This window comes from Haliaeetus albicilla, chromosome 16, assembly GCF_947461875.1.
Source record: "Haliaeetus albicilla chromosome 16, bHalAlb1.1, whole genome shotgun sequence".
NCBI classification, from domain to species: domain Eukaryota; kingdom Metazoa; phylum Chordata; class Aves; order Accipitriformes; family Accipitridae; genus Haliaeetus; species Haliaeetus albicilla.
This window is the reverse complement of record NC_091498.1, coordinates 33116349-33135693: the sequence shown is the minus strand read 5'-3', so window position 1 is coordinate 33135693 and position 19345 is coordinate 33116349. Positions and strand designations below refer to the sequence as shown.

The following is a 19345-nucleotide window of genomic DNA, read 5'->3' as shown; positions in this document are numbered from 1 at the left end:
CTGAGCACCAGCAAACTTGATAATCTCAGGCTTCTTAAGGTGAGTTGGAGGGAGGGGAGGGGAGGCCGGCCAACCGTCGGCTGTGCCTACGGGTGTCTCGGGGTCTCCTGTCTGTTTCCTTCTCCTCCGTGATTTTAAAAGCCTCTTTGCAAGTTGAAACCAGTACCGCAGGGTGGCTCCTCCACCTGGCACTGGCCACAGGGAACCGGGCCCAGCCATGGCTGCTTGCAAACAGCAGGTGATCACTTATAATAATTACCAAGGAGGCGATTACAGCCCTAGCACACTGCAGGCACGGGCTGCATTCATAGCGGTGGCACCGCCTGGCACTGCAACAGCCTCAGCCGGTGCAAGAGAAACACTGACCCGAGCCGCAGTGGCTGAGCAGCAAAAACATTGGCCTGCATGGGCTTTGGGGCCAAAAAAGGGAAAAAAAGAGGGTATTTCCCTCCTGCAAGGCCCCAGCTCAAGCAGGATGAGAGGCTCAGGGATGGTGTCCGGGCCCTGGTGCCTTCGCTGGCCTCGTCAGCGGCGGCTTTCACACCTCCGGGCTGAGGCTGGGGTGGGCAAAGAGCCGGCCGGGAAGGGCTCCTTCAGCTTTCCCCAATCCCCGACTTGGGGAGAAAAAAAAAAAGGTTCCAACCTCCCCTTTGCAAACAAAACCGAATAAAACCCCTCCAGAGGAGCGGTGCTGTAGGGCAGGCGGCAGCGCGCGGCGGGTCAAACGCTGCAACGTGCCGCCGGAACCGGGCAAGACGGCGGCCGTGGCGCCCCCCACCCTGAACGCCCGGCCTTCCCCCTCCTCCTCGCTGCCCTGCCCGGCGTGTTTTCGCCTCTAGTTATTCTTTTATTTGTGCTGGTTTTAGCAAATCCCTCTCGCAGCGCCTCGCTCCCTCCCGCCATTTCCATGGCAACGGCCCGCCGCGCGGTGCACGCCGGGTACTGTAGTCCCGTCGCCGCCGGGCTCGCCCCGCCGTTGCGGCCGCGGCACTACGGCTCCCAGCATGCCCCGCGCGGCGCCAAGATGGCGGCAGCCCCGTCAGCCAGCCGCCGCGCCCGGGGCTGGAGCCGGTGTCGGGGCCGGGGCCGGGGCCGTTGGGCCGCCCGCGCCAGGCAACTGCCGGGCTTCTCCCCGGGCGTGGAAACGGGGGCTGCCGGGGGCTGAATAACGCCGGTCGGGGGTCGGAGCGTCGCCGGGGCCTTCTCCACCCCGTGAGGGACAGCTTAGGGGCGAGGGAGGCAAGCGCTGGCAAAGCGTGTACAGCTCCCGGTAGGGCCTGTTGTCCCTGGGTGAAGTGTTTCTGTTACCGAAATCCGGAATCCTTAACACCAATGTGAAGTTAAGAAGCAGGCACTTCATTTATTGCGGCGCTGGGGACACGGGGGATCGCTCCTCCAAAGGCGTGTCCCACTTAGTATCAAAATCCATCAGTTTTTACAGACTTTTTCTGTCAGGTCATTGTTACATAAGCGCTTTACATAAAAATGCATACTGTACTCGCTCTTAAATTTAACCTTTATAACGATTGGTCCTTTGATTATATAACCTTATCAATATTCTTATTTAAAAACAATCATTGGTCAGTTACACTTAGCTCTACTGATGGGGATCTTCAATACCCAAATCGAGATGGGAAGGGTAAGGGGGTTTTGAAGCATCAAACTGGTGTCCATGACGGTTTCCTTAGTTTCTTGAAACAAAACATAGAAAAACCAGTAACTTCCTGGTGAGGTTTCTATGGTTAGCTATTTCAAACTTTAACAATATTAAGGTTCCAATAGTCACACATAACACAGTTCTTAAAGTTTCTATGGCTACATTTCAAACTTAACAATCCTATACATTATGCTTCACAATTTTACTTCTTAAGCAAACCTAACTCTTCTATGTGATTAAATTTTTATTTCTTTACCAGAATATTTGCAACATATCTATGTTGGGTTTTTTTTCTGTACACACAGAGGTATAGGTCACAGGCAGGTCTGTGGGCCTGTTGACAAGGAGAAACACCCCCCGACGCCAAATCCGTGTTGGTTATTATGTCAAATATTGGTGCTGTTGACCTGTTGTGGGGGGAAAAAATGGGATAGCGGGAGCCCTGTTGGAGGGCTGGTGCTCTGGGAATGGCCTCGGTCCTGTGCCCTTCAGCAAGGCAGCTGTGTGTGTGTTCAGGGCAGCAGCTATTTAAGCAGCTCTTTTGGGGAGGGCTGCTCTGTCATCCACAATACCACAGTCACTTTGATGTATGGGCTGCAAAAGCCAGTGTAAACCAGTTGGCTTTGTGGGATGATAAAGGATCCCAAGGAACAAGCCCAGGTCCAGGGGATGGTAACAGCGTGAGGAGACTTGGTAGCAAATTGGGAGCTGATAAAACCTCTTATCCACCAGCGTTATTCCTGTGGGTAGGTAAGTTAAAAGCGAGAAAGAATGGAGGTGGTTTTGGTTGCAGTGGTGAAAGGGCAAAGCAAGCCGGAGGGCTGAGAGCACAGCTTGTTTCAGTTCCCTGCGAGATAGTGGCTTTCCATGCTCTCGGGAGTGAAGTTTTGAGGCTGACTTAACCCTGGTGCCTTTCTCTGCAGTACTGACTCAGGCACATCACCTCCTGCCTGTGGCTGGCCTCAGCCCCTGCGGACCCAGCACCTCCTGGAGGTGCCTGTGGTGGGACCCTCGGGGGACTCTGACAACGTTGCAGGTTCTGCAGCAGAACAGCTGTGCGCCTGCCCTGTGCTTCCACAGAGCTGTGTCCTGCCAGGAGGGCAGTGGCTGGGGTCAGCATGTCTCTGGGGAAGGAGGTGGCTTCCCCCAGCCCTGCATCTGAATTCCCCCGACAGAATGCTCTTGAGCTGAGGCTGTTGTCTTCAGACCCTGCGCCACATCGGGGCTTGTGACCCCATCCTGCCTGCTGCCGCACCCCAGCCCGAGGTGAGCGGGCACTGCTGAGGCACGAATGGCTCCCTGCAAACTAGCAGGTGAATGAAAATACCTGTGTAGTGCAAGCTTGCTAATAGCCAATTCTCAATGCATTTAACAGCTTGAAGCTAATTAAATTTAAGCTACTTAGAGATGCCAGGTGACTGTGTTCCAAGGCCATTGATACAATACGAAACCTTCGCTTCCAAGTCCCAGAAATGAGAATATTGCTACAGGATGAGGTGCCACCTAGCAACAGACCTTTAATCACAATCGCTGCTCCTCTCCGAGGAGGCACAGTGAGTGCTGCCTTTTTGCTCTTAAATCAGGGCCGAGGACTCTGCGGGTGCATGGCTGCTCTGACCCTTCAAGCGAGCTGAAAGCGGTGTGGCCTCTTGTGACACATGCAGCGCTCACAGCGCTCTATACAGTGAGAACTGGTTTCATTATGAGAAGCATCACTGTGCAGACTTCTGTACAGCAGTACAGCTCTAGTCACAGCAGGGGCTTGGGCCAGTCTGACTTTTAATTACAGAACAAGACAAATCAGCCCTAATGAAATAGTTGTTCCTGACCTCTGGTGCTCATGTTTGCCTATATGCATCTTTCTGAGTTCGCAGGGAGCCTGTCACAGCTGTTACACGTGCACACACACATGTTCACGCTGTGGCACCCTTTTAACTCCCATGTTTCATTCAGTTTATCCCCACAATTCACCTCCAACACAGGGAGGCACCTATTGCCATTTTATAGAGGAGGGGATGAAAGGGTGGAGCTTGAGGTTAAACTTACAAACTGGTTAGAATTTTCCAGGTCTTATAAAGAAAAAATACTCTAAAGCTTTGAAAGTCAGTGGATTTGCCCTGGAGTTTACACGGACCATAAGAAAGCTGGAAATCAAGCTGCGGTCGCCTGTCCCATGCTACTGCCTTCCTCATTAACTGAAATTTGGAAAAATTAAGAGAAAAGCTTCTTCCCTGTACATTTGCAAACCCAGCTCTGCGAGGCTGCCTGATGTAATGTGTGGGGAATCTCACAGGGCATCAAAGGGCTGTTTGTGCACTCGAAGCTGAGCGAAGAGTCATGTGTTTGAGGGCACGTTATCATTCCTGGGCAGCGATGAACAAAGACTTTGTTCCTTATGCACAAATAACTCTGCCTGGAGTCAGTAAATGACTCGCTAAAGGTAGACCTGGCAAAGAGCAAAGCTAAGAGGCTGGGAATGCACATATATTTGAAAAGTCGCAGCGTTGGCTGTGACACCAGTCCAGCCGTGGGATGTAACCCCTGTGCTCCACTGCAGACAAACCCCCTTCTGTCTGCAGTTGTAGGGAGAAGAGAGCAGCTGCAGCCAGCACTGGTGTCAGGGTGGTGGGGCTCGGGTTTAGGCTAGCAGCTCATGTTTTGGAGCATGAGATGACCCTTGCTAGCCCTATTGCTCGGGATTTTCTGTGCAGCTCAGTATTTTCTGTGCAGCTCAGTATTTCTGTTACCCCAGCACATTTAACAGGTTGTTTTACCACTGTGTGTGGCCAAAGCGCCAACTTCTTTTCAGTGTCTCCCCAGCCAGCACCCATGCACAGCCCTAGCTCTGGGCTATGCACAGACACTCCAGCTCCAGCCTTTTCTGATTGTCCACATTAAGACAAAAAAAGGTTTGGGGGGGGGACAATTTCTTTGGGTGATGTGGATGGCAAAGGAGGGAGGCAGGAATGATACCAGTGTGAATGCAGTGACTCAACGGCAGCTGAAGATCTGGCCACTTGTGTCCGCATGGGTGTTATGTTTATTTACCATTTTGCTCATGGTAGTTGAGCCAGGCACAACTGTCGGGTGTGCTTAGGGCAGATGCAGAGGCTCGGCTGAGCCTGGAGCAAAACACAGCCAGGCTAACAACTGGATTTTTCCCAACGTCCGTGAAAACAGCAGGTTGGAGCTGCAGCCATGTGGTAGTGGTGCCAAGAGAAGGATTGTGCTGGCTGTGGTGAAAGAGGAAGGACTCAAGTTTCTCAGCGGTGCAAGAGCAGGGAGGTCACTGAAGGCAGAGGAAAAAGAAGCCAAAGTGCAAAAAAAGAGCGGAGAGGGGACCTGGAATGAGGTAGCTGGCTTTTCCTGCAATGCCGAGTTGCATGTTAAGGCAATGATTGACAAGGAAGCCAGGTCATCCTCCTGCAGACCAGCGTCGTGCTCATCTGACAGCGGCTGGATGCTGCACTGTGGTTTGTCCCTAGTGCCAAAGCTCTTCCCCAGCTTCTCGGCGTGCTGGGAAGGCGCCATTCCCGCAGCTCTGCCACAACTTACTTCCTTCTCGCAGCCATGCAAGTTGAAAAGCATCCTGCTCCTGCGAAGCCACCGTCATGTTGTCGCTTCCCAGCTCAAGTCCAAGCTTGGTCACAGCCGGGACACATGGCCCGTCTCCACAGATGGTGCTGCGGTGGTTTCTCCTGCACCCATGGCACTGCCAGGCTGGGGAGGGGGGCTCAAGTCCGTGTTTCTCATTCTCCTCGGTGGGCGGTGGCTACACCTCGGTGGAGTACTCCATCACGCTGGGGGAGAAAGGAGAGGGGCGTTGTGGAAGGGAACTGTCCGAAATGGGAAGCAATGGGGAGGTGTGGAAAAATATTCAGAGTGGGAGCAGGGCCTTTTGCCAGAAACAAATGGAGAAAGAATTATACACTGTTTGTGGAAAATCCCTGTTTGTGGGAAATCCCTCCGTCAACGGGAAGCCAGAGCCTGAAAGCTGAACTGTGGCAGCGTGGTGCTTCCTGAGCCCCACTCGCTTCTGCTCTTGCTTGGATTTTGGGGTGGCAGCTGGGACAAGGTGACTGTGAAGAGGGGCAGTCTGAGCTGTCCTCCAACACAGGGCTCAGTCCATGAAGGAAAGAAGCACCAGGGCGGCCCGCCCTATGGCTCTCAGCTACATTGGTTCTGTTTCCAGCTGAAATACTTGATTTTTTTTAAACAAAGTTTAAATGGAAAATTTGGGCAAAGTTGCTCCTTGTTTTAACTTGGAGCTTTCCTTTTTCTGAAGGAAAAGCCAAAGCCAAGCAGACGCTTCCTCTGGTGAGCACTAGTATTGAATTGCCTCAGGTGGGACTCATTTCACTGGCCTTGAGTTCCTAAAAGTCAGGCACCTGGGCTAGTGTGCAAGGCCACTGGCATGAAGGGAGATGGATCTTCATTTATGGGTAATGCAGCTCATCTTAGAAAGAACATTTTCTGCTGTAGGTCCCATGTAGTAGAGGCTGGGCTGAAAGCTGGGGGAGAAGCTACCCTGACAAGGCTGATGGAGGAGCTGCCCTGAGGGCAGGAGCTCATGGCCCCACCTTCTCCATGCCTGCGGTGGTGAGTGTTTGTTAGCCTGATCGTGGGGCTGTGGAGCAGATGGATCCTGCGGCCAGGCAGGACTCCTGCTGGATGCTGTGCCGTCTCTGAGCACAGCAGCCCCGGGCACCTTCCAGGGCATCACCCACCTCAGATCTTTACGAAGGTTGCTGTGTTTTCTGTCCAGAAATTGATTCTTAACCGACTGGGGGACATCAGGGATGTACCAGGCTGCAATCAGTTTGACGCACAGAGCCACGTGCTGCAGAAAGCAAAAGGAGCCGCCACAGGTGGTGAGGAGCTCTCCAGGCCAGTTAATGTGACCTGTGGGAGTGGCATGGACCCAGCCTGTTTCCCCCTGCTGCCATCCCCCCAGTTGCCCCAGCCTCCTCCTGCCTCCCTGGGTGCTCACCTCAAAGAGGATGAGGAAGGCAAGCCGGGCTGCGAAGATGTGCCAGAACTGGACCGTGTAGCTGTAGTCATCGGCGTTCCTGTAATCCCGGTACCTGCAGCACAGCCCCATCGGTGCCAGCCCAGGCTCCCCCCGTGCCGGGCATCATGCCCTGCCTCGGCTCCCTCCGTGGGGGTCCGAGAGGAGCCCTGGCAGCTTCCTCGGCACGGCTGCCTCCAAGCCCTGCTCCACCACCTGCCCGTTCCCCAGCTGCAGGCTGGATGTCACAGTGAGGGGCTTGGGGAAGGGGTGGGGGGAATGCTACTGAGCAATGGCCGTGGGCTGCTGTTACCTGCACTCCTTGATCTCGTTGCTGAGAAAGCCTGGCAGCGTTTCGGACAGCTTTGTGTATGGCTCTAAGTCCTGAATGCGGAAGACGGAGAGGCTGTGGTTGATGTAGCCGGTCGAGCAGCTGCAGGGGGGGAGAGATCATGTCTGTCTGTACACATTGGCCCAGCGGTGAAGGTGGGTGCTCCTGGTTCATGGCCATGCTGGGGGGCTGTGGCATGCCCTAACCAAGAGCTGCAGCTCTTGTGTCTTCTAGGGGACTCAAAGGCCTCTGATTGCTACAAAGCCTGTCTATCTGCAGCTTTCGTTTCTACAGTTTTCCTGCTGTGTGGCTTCTCAGGTGACTAGTAGTATGGTTGACTACAGACTGTAGCCTCCCATTTTGGGGAAGCCAGCACCCATCTGGGGCTCTCCCTCCCCTCCCTAGCTACCCATTTGTACAAAGCCTGGGGGAAATTAATGTCTCTGAGGCTTCTGTCCAGTTTGACTGAACTGGGCTGGTGAGCCAAGGCTTGGAGGAAAAGGGGGAGGGCAGGGGATAGTGTGCACAGGCACCCGGGCAGTCCTGCAGCTCTCCAACATTACATGGTGCTCTTTTCATTCAGGGGTACCAGTTTACCCACCACGGGGATGATGTGAGTGGGAGGCCATCTGGGATGCTGAAGGTGGTGCCATCTGGAAAACCTTTCCCTGCTCCCCTTTCCCCCCACCCTGCTGTGGGGGACCGCTCAGCTGCCTCCCTCTTCTGCACTGGTGGCACCGAGGCAGGCAGGGCTGCGAGCAGCCGGCTGGCAGCACTCACTCCACGCTCGTGCTGTTTTCCATCATGCAGGGGCTGTATGTGTACTTGTAGACCTGCACAGGAATGAAGTCAGATGTGATGGCGATCACCAGTCCATTCCCAATGACAGCTAGGATGCCGACAGCCTCCAAGACCTGCAGCCAGATTCCTGCGGGAAAGGAGCGGTCAGCGAGGCCCCTCTGACAGCTCACTGCTGCCGTTCCAGCGTTGCAGACCAAGTCCCAGCTCAGGGACAGGTTTGGCATGGCCAGAAGAGGTCAAGGAAGGAGGCCTTCAAGCTGCCCTTCAGCCTCTGCAGGGTCTGAAATTGCTTCTCCTTCCCCAACCCACAGCTCTCCCTGTGCTCTTCTACTTCCACAGTGAAGTGATACCAGTCCCTGACAAAGGGATGGATGCTCAAGGGCTTCACACTGGAGAAAGGGCTTAGTGCCGGCACCATTTGCATAAGCATCAACACTGGAAGGAGAGTGCTCCTTGGGCCCCATCTCACCGATGTCGTTGGCCTTCCTGGGCACCATGCGCTGGTGCAGCCGCATCATCTTGATAGCATCCAGGCGGATCTCGAAGAGGTTGTTGAAGAATGCCAGCAGCGGGGCAAGGGGAAAGGCAGCGACGAAAATGGTGGTGAAGCTGTACTGGATCACTGTGGAGGGGGAAAATGCCGGGTGCTGGTGTGAAGCCACAGCAGAGGGGACATCCTGCAGGGTCCTGACCTCTCTCTGGGTTTGTTCTGCTTTGTGGCTTGTGTCAGAGGGGCTTTGCAGAGGTGAAAGGGGGAGATAGACCTATCTTGGGGATCCCACACCCCCACAGGGGACACCCACCTCTCACAGGGCTGTCGGAGAGGGGGATCTGGGGGGGCCCCACAGGGCACTGGTTGAGCCAGCCAGGCAGAGGGACCGCCCTGGGGTTACAGCCATCACCTTGGCACTCTTGGGAGGAGAGGAAGGTCCTAGGCAGGTGCCCAAAGCCAGCACAGTTGCCCGCACTCTTTTGTTTTGGGAATGATCTCCTTGGTGTGCCAGAGCTCTTGGAGCAGGGCTGGGCTTGGAGCTGGGTCTCAGAGCTCTCCCTTGCCTGTGTATGGGCTCCCCAGCATCAGGCTCTCTCCAGGCAAGGAGGGCACGTGGCTCTGCACCCAGCATCCCACCTCATTCGACCCCCTGCCCTACGTACCCATCTCCAAGAATTCATCAAACAAGCTGAAGATGTTGACCTCCTTGAGCTGATAGTTGCTCAGCCACTGCCTTTTGCAGGGGTCCTCGGCCTCCTCCTCCTCCTCTCCTAATATCATGCTTCTCTTCTTGGGGCGCTGCTGCTTCTTGCGTAGCTTGTGGGCTATCCAGCTGCAAGGGGAGGGAGCGGTTTGTACGGCTACCTGGAGAGGACAGCAGGGCTGAACTGCTGCCAGTGACAGCCCTGGAGACCCGAGGAAGGAAAAGGAGGAACTCTTGGCCCAAAGACCAGGGTTACTCTCTGTCAGAGCTCGTAAGCTGTCCTGAATGTGCAGGAGCACCAGTGAGCACTCCGTGGGCTGGAGGAAAGCTTACGGGATGAGATACTCCATCACGTTGCTGATGGTCTGCTTGAGCAGCATAATGATGGCCATCTGGATGAAGAGGTCGGTGATGCAGCCGCTGGGGTGGCACTGCGAAGGGATGAGAGGAGTTGTGCTCTGCAAGCAGGGTGGCCTGGCCCAAGGGGCTGTTTGGCCAAGGCAGGTACTATAGGAGGAGGCTGAGATTCCCAGACCCTTGCTGGGCAGTAGGGAAAGGCAGAGTAGGAGTTGTGGTGTGAGTCAGAGAGCTTCATGGCAAGTCCCTCACCTCTTCCAGCCTCCACTTGCCAGCAATGCGCACATAGTTCCCTGGATGGCCGTTGATCCTGAGCAAGGAAGCAACAACAGCGATACCTGTTGAGCCCCGCTGCTCACCCCTGTTGGATGAACATCCAGGCGCAGGATGGAGGCCACAATCCTCTGGGCACTGGTGGAGAGGCAAGGGGCCTCCCCCATCTAACATGCCCACGGGGAAAAGTCATGGCCCTCCTGAGGTCCCAAATGGGGTCCCTGTGCCTGGTGAGGTGGGTAGAAGGACTGGGCTGTCCCTAGACCCTGGGGAGAGTTGGGGAGGTAAGCCCCAAACCCAGGCTCCCTTCTGCTCTCCCCTGGGTTCCCAGCCACCACTCACCGTCCCAGGAAAAAGGCTATGTAGATGAGTGAAGAAAAGTTTGTGAAGAACTGGAAGGTGAAGATCTTCACAGTGAAGTTGTTCTCACGCTGGGAGAAGGTCCGTGGTTTCTCTGGGGAAGGGAGCAAGGCGCAGGGGCTTGGTCACAGAGTGGTGGGACCTTGCCCTGCTCCCCCTTGGATGCCACAGCAGTTCTTTGAAGGTTGGAAGGGTGTCTGCCCCTTGTGGAGTCTTCCCTGCCCTTCCCCTGAGCCCTTAGATGGAGCTGAGCCCAGCTAAGCAGGGAGGTCCCTCAGAGCCGTGAGCTGGGGGAGAAGGGGCCCTTCAGCTGGGAGGGAAACCATATTGAGAGCTCTCCTGCAGCTGTGGTGGATTCCTGCTCGTGCCAGGTCTCAGCCCCGTAGGGTGGCTGCCCCTCCAAAGTGTAACATGGCTGTGGGACAGCCAGCTGGCAGCCTGGTGGCCACAGATGAGCTTGTGTGTTGGAGGGCTGCTGGCCTCCCACGGGGACCTGCATGGCAAGAGCTGCCCAGTAGATGATTTGTGATGCTGGAGGAAGGGAACGGGCCAGGAGCCTGTCTGCATTTGGGGACCAAGGGGGTGCTGTGCTGCGGTCCCTGGGTACTGCTGGGTGGCTCAGCGCTGCAGGTGGGAGACAGCCCCCAGTTTCCCTTACCCAGGTCACAGAGATAGAGGGCCATGTGCCTGTTGACCTGCAGGAGAGAGGTATAAAATGTGAGGGGAGGGTTGATGGTGGAAAAGCAAGGAGAAGACCTGCTGCCCATCCTGTGTCTCACTCCACACCTTGGTCATGATGACGATGGTGATGTAGTGCAGTACGGCCCCTGTCATCACTGCCATCGTGTTGGCCTGCTCGCGGAGGAACTCAAAGTTGCTCTGGGTGAAGAGAGCCGTTGCTATCACCCGGTAAATGATGAGCGCGTGGGCAATGCCGATCAGCACGGCAATCTGTGGAGGAGGGCGGTGGGGTGGTGAGAAGCTGTGCATGGAGGGCATGTGCTCCACCCCAGCCTGAGGACCACCAGCCCTTCAAACCCTGGTTCCCTTCACCAGAGCTCATCTGGCCTTGGCCTCAAATGCAAGCCTGTGCTTTTCACTTAAGGATGAGAGGTTCATAAGGTGGACGTCTCCACCTGAACTACTCGACTAGACTGTCTCTGTTGGCCCACGTGGAGAAATGAGGGCATCAAGGGTTTGCCTCTTCCTACCCTCTGTGTTATTGCCTTGATCCTCACTGCCTTCCAAGAGCAGAGTCTTCAGCCCAAATCCTCAAGGGGTGGTTGGCCTCTCCCATCAGCACAGCAAGGTGTGAGCATAGGGATACCACTGGATCCTTGTGATGGGCGTGGACCTGCCCTAATAACCTGGTTTCTGCCTTTGCTCTATCCATAGGACACACTGAGGTGCTGTTCTTGCAGCAGAGTAAGGAGGGATCAGGAGGAAAGCCCATGTGCCCTTAAATCAGATCTTCCTATAGTCACCCTGGCACATACCATCACCAGAACCAAGAGGAGCATGATGGTGCTGCGGAAGTAGGAGTGCTGGTACCGCCGGGGTTCATGTTGCAAATTATTGATCAGCTCCATAGCCAGCTCCTCCTTTAAAAAAAAAAAAAAAAAAAAAAAAGGATGCAGCAGAGCTGTGCCCAAGTAGTGGGAAGTCCAGGGGTCATTGTGTTAATGGGCATATGGGATGAGCAGCACCAGAGAACAACAGGGATGAACATGCAACCCAACGCACAACAGCATGTCCAATCCTGATTAAGTTTGAGCCCTTGTACAGGTGGAGAGGTGACTAGCAATGCAGAGAAGTGGTTAGCATCTGCGTCAGTCTCTGGAGGGCTCCGTCTCTCCCAGGACTCTCCTAGGACTGTCAGATGTTGGCTTTGCTGCTTGTTTAAGTGTCTCCATTAGATGTTTACATCTACAGAGAATCAAGCTGGGCAAGGGGGTCCCTGTGACGTGTCTTTTCTGTAGGTCCGGCTGACTCCTGCCCTGAAAAGGGAAGCACTAGGCAGGAAAGATGACATCCTCACCTCTTCCTCATCCCACCTGTACAGGTCCCAGTCAGTGACCACATTGGCTCTCTTCCTCTTCCACAGCTCCAGGAACACAGTGGCTGTGGGGGGAAGGATAGAGCACTGTGACACTGGAGGAGCTCTCAAAGTCACCTCTCTGTCCCGCAGAGTGGGATGGATAGTCATGTTACTATCCAACCTGATGGCAAATCAGCCTGGACTGCCCTTGGCCCATGGAGGACAGGCAGCCACCTCTGCATCTCAGCAACCGGGAAGGACCCTGGACATGCAGCAATGAGCACTCGGCCCCACGTGGGGCTGGGGATGGAGGTGTGCGGGTGAGTTTTCACTGGGAGTCAGGCCAGCTCTAGTGTCTGTAGGAATTTTGGCATAAAGAAGAGTAAGCATCAGGGCTGTTCTGCTGTGGTGGGCATGTTTATGTGGTGCCAGCCAGACACGTTATTCTGGATTAATGAAAAATACACCTTTCAAGTGGAATAGGTATCCTGGACTGCACCCCAGCGTGGCTACACATCTACAAATACATTTACAACCACCTCTTCTGTTAATCTGGATTGACCTTCCTGAGCTTCTCCCCATGTAAACCAGCCCATAGTGACACGCAAGACCATGTCCGTGACCTGCTCAGACCATGGTCTTGCAGGTGAAATGCCCAGCCCACCCCTGCAGTGGTGTTTGTAGCTGAAAGGGCTGTAGTAAAGCCAAATGAGATGTGTAGCTAATATGGTGATGGGATCATAGCAGCTCATGGCCCAGTGGCCTGTGTCCACAGCAGAAATCTGGGAAGGTTAATAAGGGATCTGGTGGTCCCTCCTTCCTGCAGCTGCCACCACTTACAGGCTGGTGCTAGAAAAGCCTGACTAGAGAGGCTGTTAGATGCTTTGCAGGAGGGTGGGTGAAGGAGTAAAAGCTTTCAGGCAGGACAGGTAAGGAGTGTTTGGGGAGCTGAAGGAAATTGCTGGGGTGATTTTGTTCCTTGCCTTGTCTGGAAGGGGAGCTGATGGCCCTGGAGGAAGAGGAGATAAGGACTAAAAAGCTCCTGAATGGTGGAGCTGTGCTGGTGTCCCATTTTCCTCCACCTACGCTCCCCCTAAGGCACAGTGGGCTGGTCCCTTTTCCAAGCTGTGTGTGCTTGGCACCAAGACATTGACACCTACCCCAGATCGCCATGAACATGGCAAACAAAACCGTCCCCTCGTTGTCAATCATGTGAGTGACCTGGAGAAGATCAAGGAAGAGCGTGATGGGAGCAGCAGGGTGCAGGGGCTGTGGCACCTCGGGGTCTGGGGAGAAGCCTCTGTGCTCAGCAGTCCTCTTGCCACCCTGGTCCCCCCTGAGACAGGCCGGGGTGCTCCAGGAGGACAAAATGCAGGAAGGGGATGGACACTGGGACTGTGATCTGGCTATACCTCCTCCTTATTACAGAGGTTAGTGGAGGTTTCCTGTGTGTTGTAGCCAGTTTGCTGGGGTGGCTTTTCTTTCTAGTGGTGTGGGAACAGCACAAGCTGGGAGTGTCTCCCTTTGCATTGAGCCTGTCTTGGGAACAGGGCTACCTACCCTGGCGTAGGTGCAGGTGTCGGAGAGGAGCCAGAATGGGCACTTCTGGTCACAGAGCGGGCACATGATGATGTTACTGGCTTCACAGATCTCCTTGCTAGAGAGAAAGGTATAGAGGGAAGCAAAGGGGAATAACAGTGGCTCAAAGGGGCATGCATAACAAAGGCTTGTGAACGGGATGCGCGTTTGGCATTCCCAACTGCCTTACCTCACCTGGCTGGAGTTGAAAACAGTAATCCCAGCCATGAAGACCACCAGTCCAGCCACTGCAGCAATTCCCAGCAGGTAGGTGTACCAGCCCAGCCAGGCAAAGTACAAGGCCACCTTCTCACCAAAATAGCACCTAGAAGGAAAGGTGAGATGTGGTTTGCAGCAACTGGAAGAGACCACATTGTTAGGGGATGCTAGAAAACGCTCTTCCACTCCCAAAAGGATATCAGGTCCAGGAGGGGCAGTGCTGTCTGCATGTCTGGGGATTTTGTTGGGATTGGGAGGGTCAGCTCAACTGAGTAGAGGAGCTGGAGGAACCAGAAGCGTGCAGCATTTCCCAGGGGATTTCAGCAGCAGCATGTGCAAGGAGAGATAGCTGGGTCTCCTTGTGCTCTGACTGCATGGGAATGCAGTGAAGTGCATTGTGGATGTCACTGTGGGGCTGCACAGCAAAGACGCGCTGAGAGCACAGCTCTGGCTGAGGGATGAACGCAGGATGGAGAGCAACGTGAGGCCGTTGTGGGGGCTGCCTTGGTCTACACTGCATGGTGCAGGGCACGCTGTCCTGCAGAAGTTTAGAGAAACCTGTGAGAAGCTTCTCCTGTTCTCAGTCAACCTGGTGACTGATGCAAACTAAGGAGTGAGATTTTATTTCTTTTTTTTTTTCTTCCCCCTTTTTTTTTCCCTTCCCCTTGGTTAATATGCCACAAGGAGAGCCACTCTCACTGATGCCCACTTCCCTATGAAGTGGGCACGGTCCCACAAGTGCTGCTTCTGCCTTTCCATGAAGGGAGTGCAGAGGGTCTAACTCAAGGGGAGATGCCTGCATGTGGTCAGATTGACCATATGCCAGGCAAGAAGGGTGGGAACAGTTGAGAGATCAAGTTGCAATCAGTACCTACAGAACAGTTTTAGAAACACTGGGCCTGAAGATGATGAGGTGGCTGCAGGGTGCAATGTTTCTCAAACCAGAGCAATTTCTTCTGGGCTCAGCTATTTCCCTGCAATGCTTTCATGTCTCATTCTTATGGTGGCAGTATCCCAGTTTTTCTGGTGTGGGGAAGAGGATTGGGGGCGTAGGTAAGAAATGATGGTAACTACTGACTGATGGACCTGCCTCCGCTCCTATGCTCCAGAGGAATTAACTTTCTACCAGCAGTCAAAGGTGGTGATGTGCTCCCTGACCTTTGTTTAAAACAAACAAAAAACCCAACACTTCCCGCTCCCCCTGCCCCAGTTTCATACTCGGCCCCTAAATCCTTCCATGACAGCAACAAGTCATGATGCATTGACCTTAGAAATGATGAGTTGTCTGACCTTGTGCACCATGGAGGCATCAAGAGTCCCTAGTGCCTCTGCTAGACTTGTGAACTGTAGTAAACATATAAGGAAGGAGAGCACATCTTCATTTTAACATCTCATCTCCCTAACAGAGCCCACTGACAACTTTATTAAATAGCATGTTCTTTTTGCCCTTCTTCCCCTGACCATGGAGAGGTAGTTTTCTTCCCCTTTTAAAATAAGAGCTGTGCTCTTCCCTGAGTTTTAATGTGGTTATAGGAGGCCCTTGTTGCCTTTAATGCCCCAAGTTCTGCCTCAGGCTGGATGTGCTGCACTGATGCTCTGTTCCCATCTCGCCTTCCTTTTGAACATGGGAATGCGTGGTTGAAAATGAAACAGCTAATTAAAAACCGTGCCGATGCGGGGGTTGTTTCATGCTGCAAAATTAGCAGATGGAGCTTGGTGCCACAGGGATAACCCTTAGGCTAAGAACTTTGCAGGCTTCAGAAGCCCAATATGTGCGAGAAGAGCCAGGTTCAAACTAATGATTTAAAAGAAAACACAGGACCCTGGCAAAGGGCATAAAGCCATCTGGATTTCAAGTGGGACCTCTTGGTTAGAAGGATCTGCCGTGCCTCTTCTGCCCGTGTTACCTGATCTTCTCAATCCGCTGTTCGCAAAATATATCTCTCCAGTGAAACCATTTCTCCTTTAGGAATTCCCTTACTTCTTCTTTCTGGAGAGCAGAGACATTGGTCAGACACAGGAATGTTAGGGCAACCTTAATCCCCAGCCCAGCTCCCAGGCTGCTATTGGGAGCATGGTCATGTCCTTCATCCAGAGAGGTCTTGATGCAGCCCCAGTTACCCAAAAATCTTCCCCCGCCCAGTCTTGCTCCTCTACCTCTCATGGCTTTTCCACCCAGGCACCTGTGTGCTTGGCCTCACCTCGTGCAGGGGAAACGTTGCCTCAAAGACCTTCTTCTTTATCAGCTCATCCAGCTTCTCTGGTAGCAGAGCAGAATGGAGAGGATTAGTGAGACAAAGCTTTGCTCTTGCGCCTGTGTATTCCCTGCCAGGCAGAATCACCCCAAACCTTTTCTGGAGCCTTTGAGGGGGGTTAAAAAAAAAAAAAAAAGCCTGGGAGAGGCTGAACTATTCAAAAGGGATCAGCACTAATCCTTGTGGTTGTGCTACTCTGCTGGGCTGCCACAGGCTGTGTTGTGGCTGGCTCTGGGAGCAAGCCAGCTAGGCTGGTCCTTAGAGATGGCTAGAAAGCCTGTGCTGCTCTGCTCATCCTGGGGTGTCAGAGAGGAATGAGCTCTTCTGGGGACACAGGAGAGTGGCAGTGGGCAGCTGAGGTCAGGGGTTTGGGGAGAGGGAGTAGAGGGCTGTTGCTGGTTCCTGCAGTCCCAATCTCCCAGCCTCTGGAGGCAGCAGCAAAGGTACTTGTCTGAGCTGCACCCTGGCTTTCTCCTCCCCTCTGCATCGTCCCTGGGGGTGGTGAGGCTGCTGGAGATGCCTGCGCCTGCTATGGGGCAAAAGCCTTACTGCAGACCCAGGCTGAGCATCACCCCTGCTGGCCCTGTTCCCTTACCGAGGTCGGGCGTTATTGTGTTCTGCAGGATGAAGTTCACGATCCGTATCCTGAGCAAGGAGAAACTGTGGTTAAAGGCTGCTCTGGGGATACAGACCTGTGTTCCAGGCCCTGGAAAACAGAGGAGGGAAGGGAGAAGGAAGGGTGGGAAGAAATAGGGAGCTGGCTGTGGACAGTGAGAAGCTGGCAACTTTGCACATGGTGGGTGGAGGTGGCCTTCTGTGGAAAATGAAAAGCCTGAGGCAACTGTGAGCTGAGCTGGAAAATGGATGCTGGTGTGGAGAAAGGGGACTGCAAGATGCTGGAAGTCAGTAGTCCAGCTCAGCACCCACCTGGTGGTCACTGGTATGTCATGATGGACATCGCAGTTTTGCAGCCTGCTGTCGGGGTTCCTCAAGAGCCACTGATATTTCCGGAAGATCTGTTTTGGGGCACGGACTCCATAAAATAGCTTCTTGTCCTCAATTTTCTAGTGGGTGGAAGAGAAGGGCTGTTAGAACAATGCGAGTAGAGCCAGAGGTGCAGGGAAAAGGGCAGACCTGCAAAGGCCAGGGGCTGTGTGAGTCCTGGGGCTGGGGTCTCTCCTGGTGGAGCAAATTTATTTTCCAGCACTGATATGGTGATCAGCTCAATGGTTCAGGTCTCTCCCATCTTGTGGGATGCAGGAGCCCAAACCATGCTTGGATGCTGGGTACCGCAAGATAGCCAAGTATCTGCTGCCTTTTCCTCCTACAGCACCTCACCTTGATGGCAAACCCCTTCTTGCTCAGCTCATCCAGGAACTTCTTCCTCTTGATCTCCTTCTCGCTGCCCACTTTGTGGATGTTGCTTACCAGGACGAAATCCCACTTCTCTTCATCCTGCCCACAGAAAATACCAGGGAATTTATGGGGGTGGCAAGCTGAGAGCTCTCCCTCTCAGCTCCAGCCTCTCAGAGGTCTGGACCTTCATCATGACTGTGTGAAGGGTCCCTGGGAACTGGGAGTAAGCAGGAGAATGGGGATGGGGAAAATGAGTCAGCAGCTGCCCTGACACTGCCCCACTCCCCTCTTTGAGCTGTGCTGAACTTGCTGTGAGTGCAGAGGGAGCAAAGCTTACCGGGGGGGCAAATGGGTCCGTGTCTTCGACAGGAAAATCCCTCCAGGGAGTCAACAGAATTTCATCCTGCGGAAGAGAAAACCAGCCAAGGCTCCAGTGGGCTCCCTGGGAGATCCCGTGTCTGGGCACAGAGCAAAGCTCTCCCTGCAAACATTTGGATGGCATCGCAATGCCCGGGATCAGAGCCTCCTGAGGGCACTGGGATCAAGCTGCCCCACTCCGGGTGGTGAGTGCAGGTGAGCAGTGCTCTGCTTGTGATACACAGAAACCTGCCCGTCAGCAAAGCCCACCTGGCATTTAGGTGCTCTCGGATGTCACTGGTTGTACTTGCAGTACATCAAAAAAGACAGAGCCCGTGTAGATAAAATTGCATTACAACATAAGATCGAGATCCACCTGGCCCAGTTTTCCTCTTCCAGCAGCCACGAAGGGATGCCCAGGGAGGAGGGTATGAACAGGCTTGTCTGAAACCTTCTCCCATACACTACTGCTCTCCAGTTCGAAGAATTCCTGAGCCAAATATGGCTTTGTGTTTAGGGATCCTGGAGGGAATGCTGCTCTGTGAGTATGTGCAGCCTCATCTTGAATGAACTTATGTAATGCCCAAAATTTATGGCACCCTGGGGTCACAAGGGAGCCAGGCATGAAGGGAAAAAAACCCCTCCCTCTGTTCTGGACCCCACTTTGTCTCGTTTCACCTGATGCCCTGACATTTGTACTGGATGAGTGTCAACACTCAAGTCTCCCTCCATGCTACAGTGGTTTTTACAATCTTTAATCAACCTTTTCCCCTGTTTAGTTGTTCCTTTCAGACAGGGCACTGTTAGCTTTTTGGCAAGGGTGGGGAAGGTAGTTTTAAATTCCGGTGAAGGGAGAGTCGGGCACGGGCAATTGGAGGCTTGCACAACCCTGCAGACTGCAGCAAAGCAGGTGAAAAACGAGTTCTTGGAAAACACCTCAGAAGCCTCAGTCTGCGGCCAAGGGACAGAGAGGGGAAGATGAGCTGCTGACACTTGGCTTCTGCCTGGTTCCCTCCCGTTTGCTACCAGCTCTGAAGGGAGGCAGTGTGCAGGGGCGACTGCAGCTGCTCACCTTCACTATTTAAGCCTAATTATGCTCAGATACCCAAGTGGTGCAGCTCTGGTGGTGCATGAAGCAAAGAGGGTGGCCCTGTGGCAGCAGCTGCCCTCTGCCCAGTGTGATTTCCAGCCTGCGGTGTCCCTCTGTGAAAGGATGGTGCAGCGAGCACCCTTGGGTGGCCCGGACCTGGTGGGTGCCCAGAACTGGGGTGCATCAGCTTCAAACCACTTTGTCCCTGTCCTCTATGCCTGGCTTCCCTGATGTGATCTCAGCCTGGTTTTGCAGCCATAGTTCCCTCTTAGGCAAGAAAGGATTAGTCCAACCAGCCTTTCAATGGATTGGCAAGAGCATGCCAGGCTTCACATCCCAGTGAATGCAATGAGTTTAATAAAGACACGCTCTGTAGACCATGCTGTGACAGGGGCAGGGAATGGATCCTGTCTTAAAAACAGCATTTGGGTTTTCTTTTTTTGGAGTTCTTTGATGTGACTCATGGTGC

General features: G+C 53.9%; 1 protein-coding gene across 1 annotated transcript; it reads right to left on the bottom strand.

Annotated features, from left to right (window-relative positions):
- Positions 1–5429: 5429 nt before the first annotated feature.
- ANO9 (anoctamin 9) lies at positions 5430–18719 on the bottom strand. Its single transcript, XM_069804420.1, has 23 exons — positions 17767–18719; positions 17412–17528; positions 17001–17137; positions 16669–16718; positions 16020–16078; positions 15726–15808; positions 13790–13924; positions 13582–13678; positions 13182–13242; positions 12022–12104; positions 11480–11584; positions 10770–10934; positions 10642–10678; positions 9966–10077; positions 9603–9660; positions 9327–9424; positions 8953–9122; positions 8267–8419; positions 7777–7924; positions 6979–7098; positions 6648–6741; positions 6385–6497; positions 5430–5457 (listed from the first exon to the last, which is right to left on the bottom strand). Exons 1-23 carry the CDS (start codon positions 17929–17931, stop codon positions 5430–5432), a joined length of 2388 nt encoding a protein of 795 aa, XP_069660521.1. The 5' UTR covers positions 17932–18719.
- Positions 18720–19345: the final 626 nt, after the last annotated feature.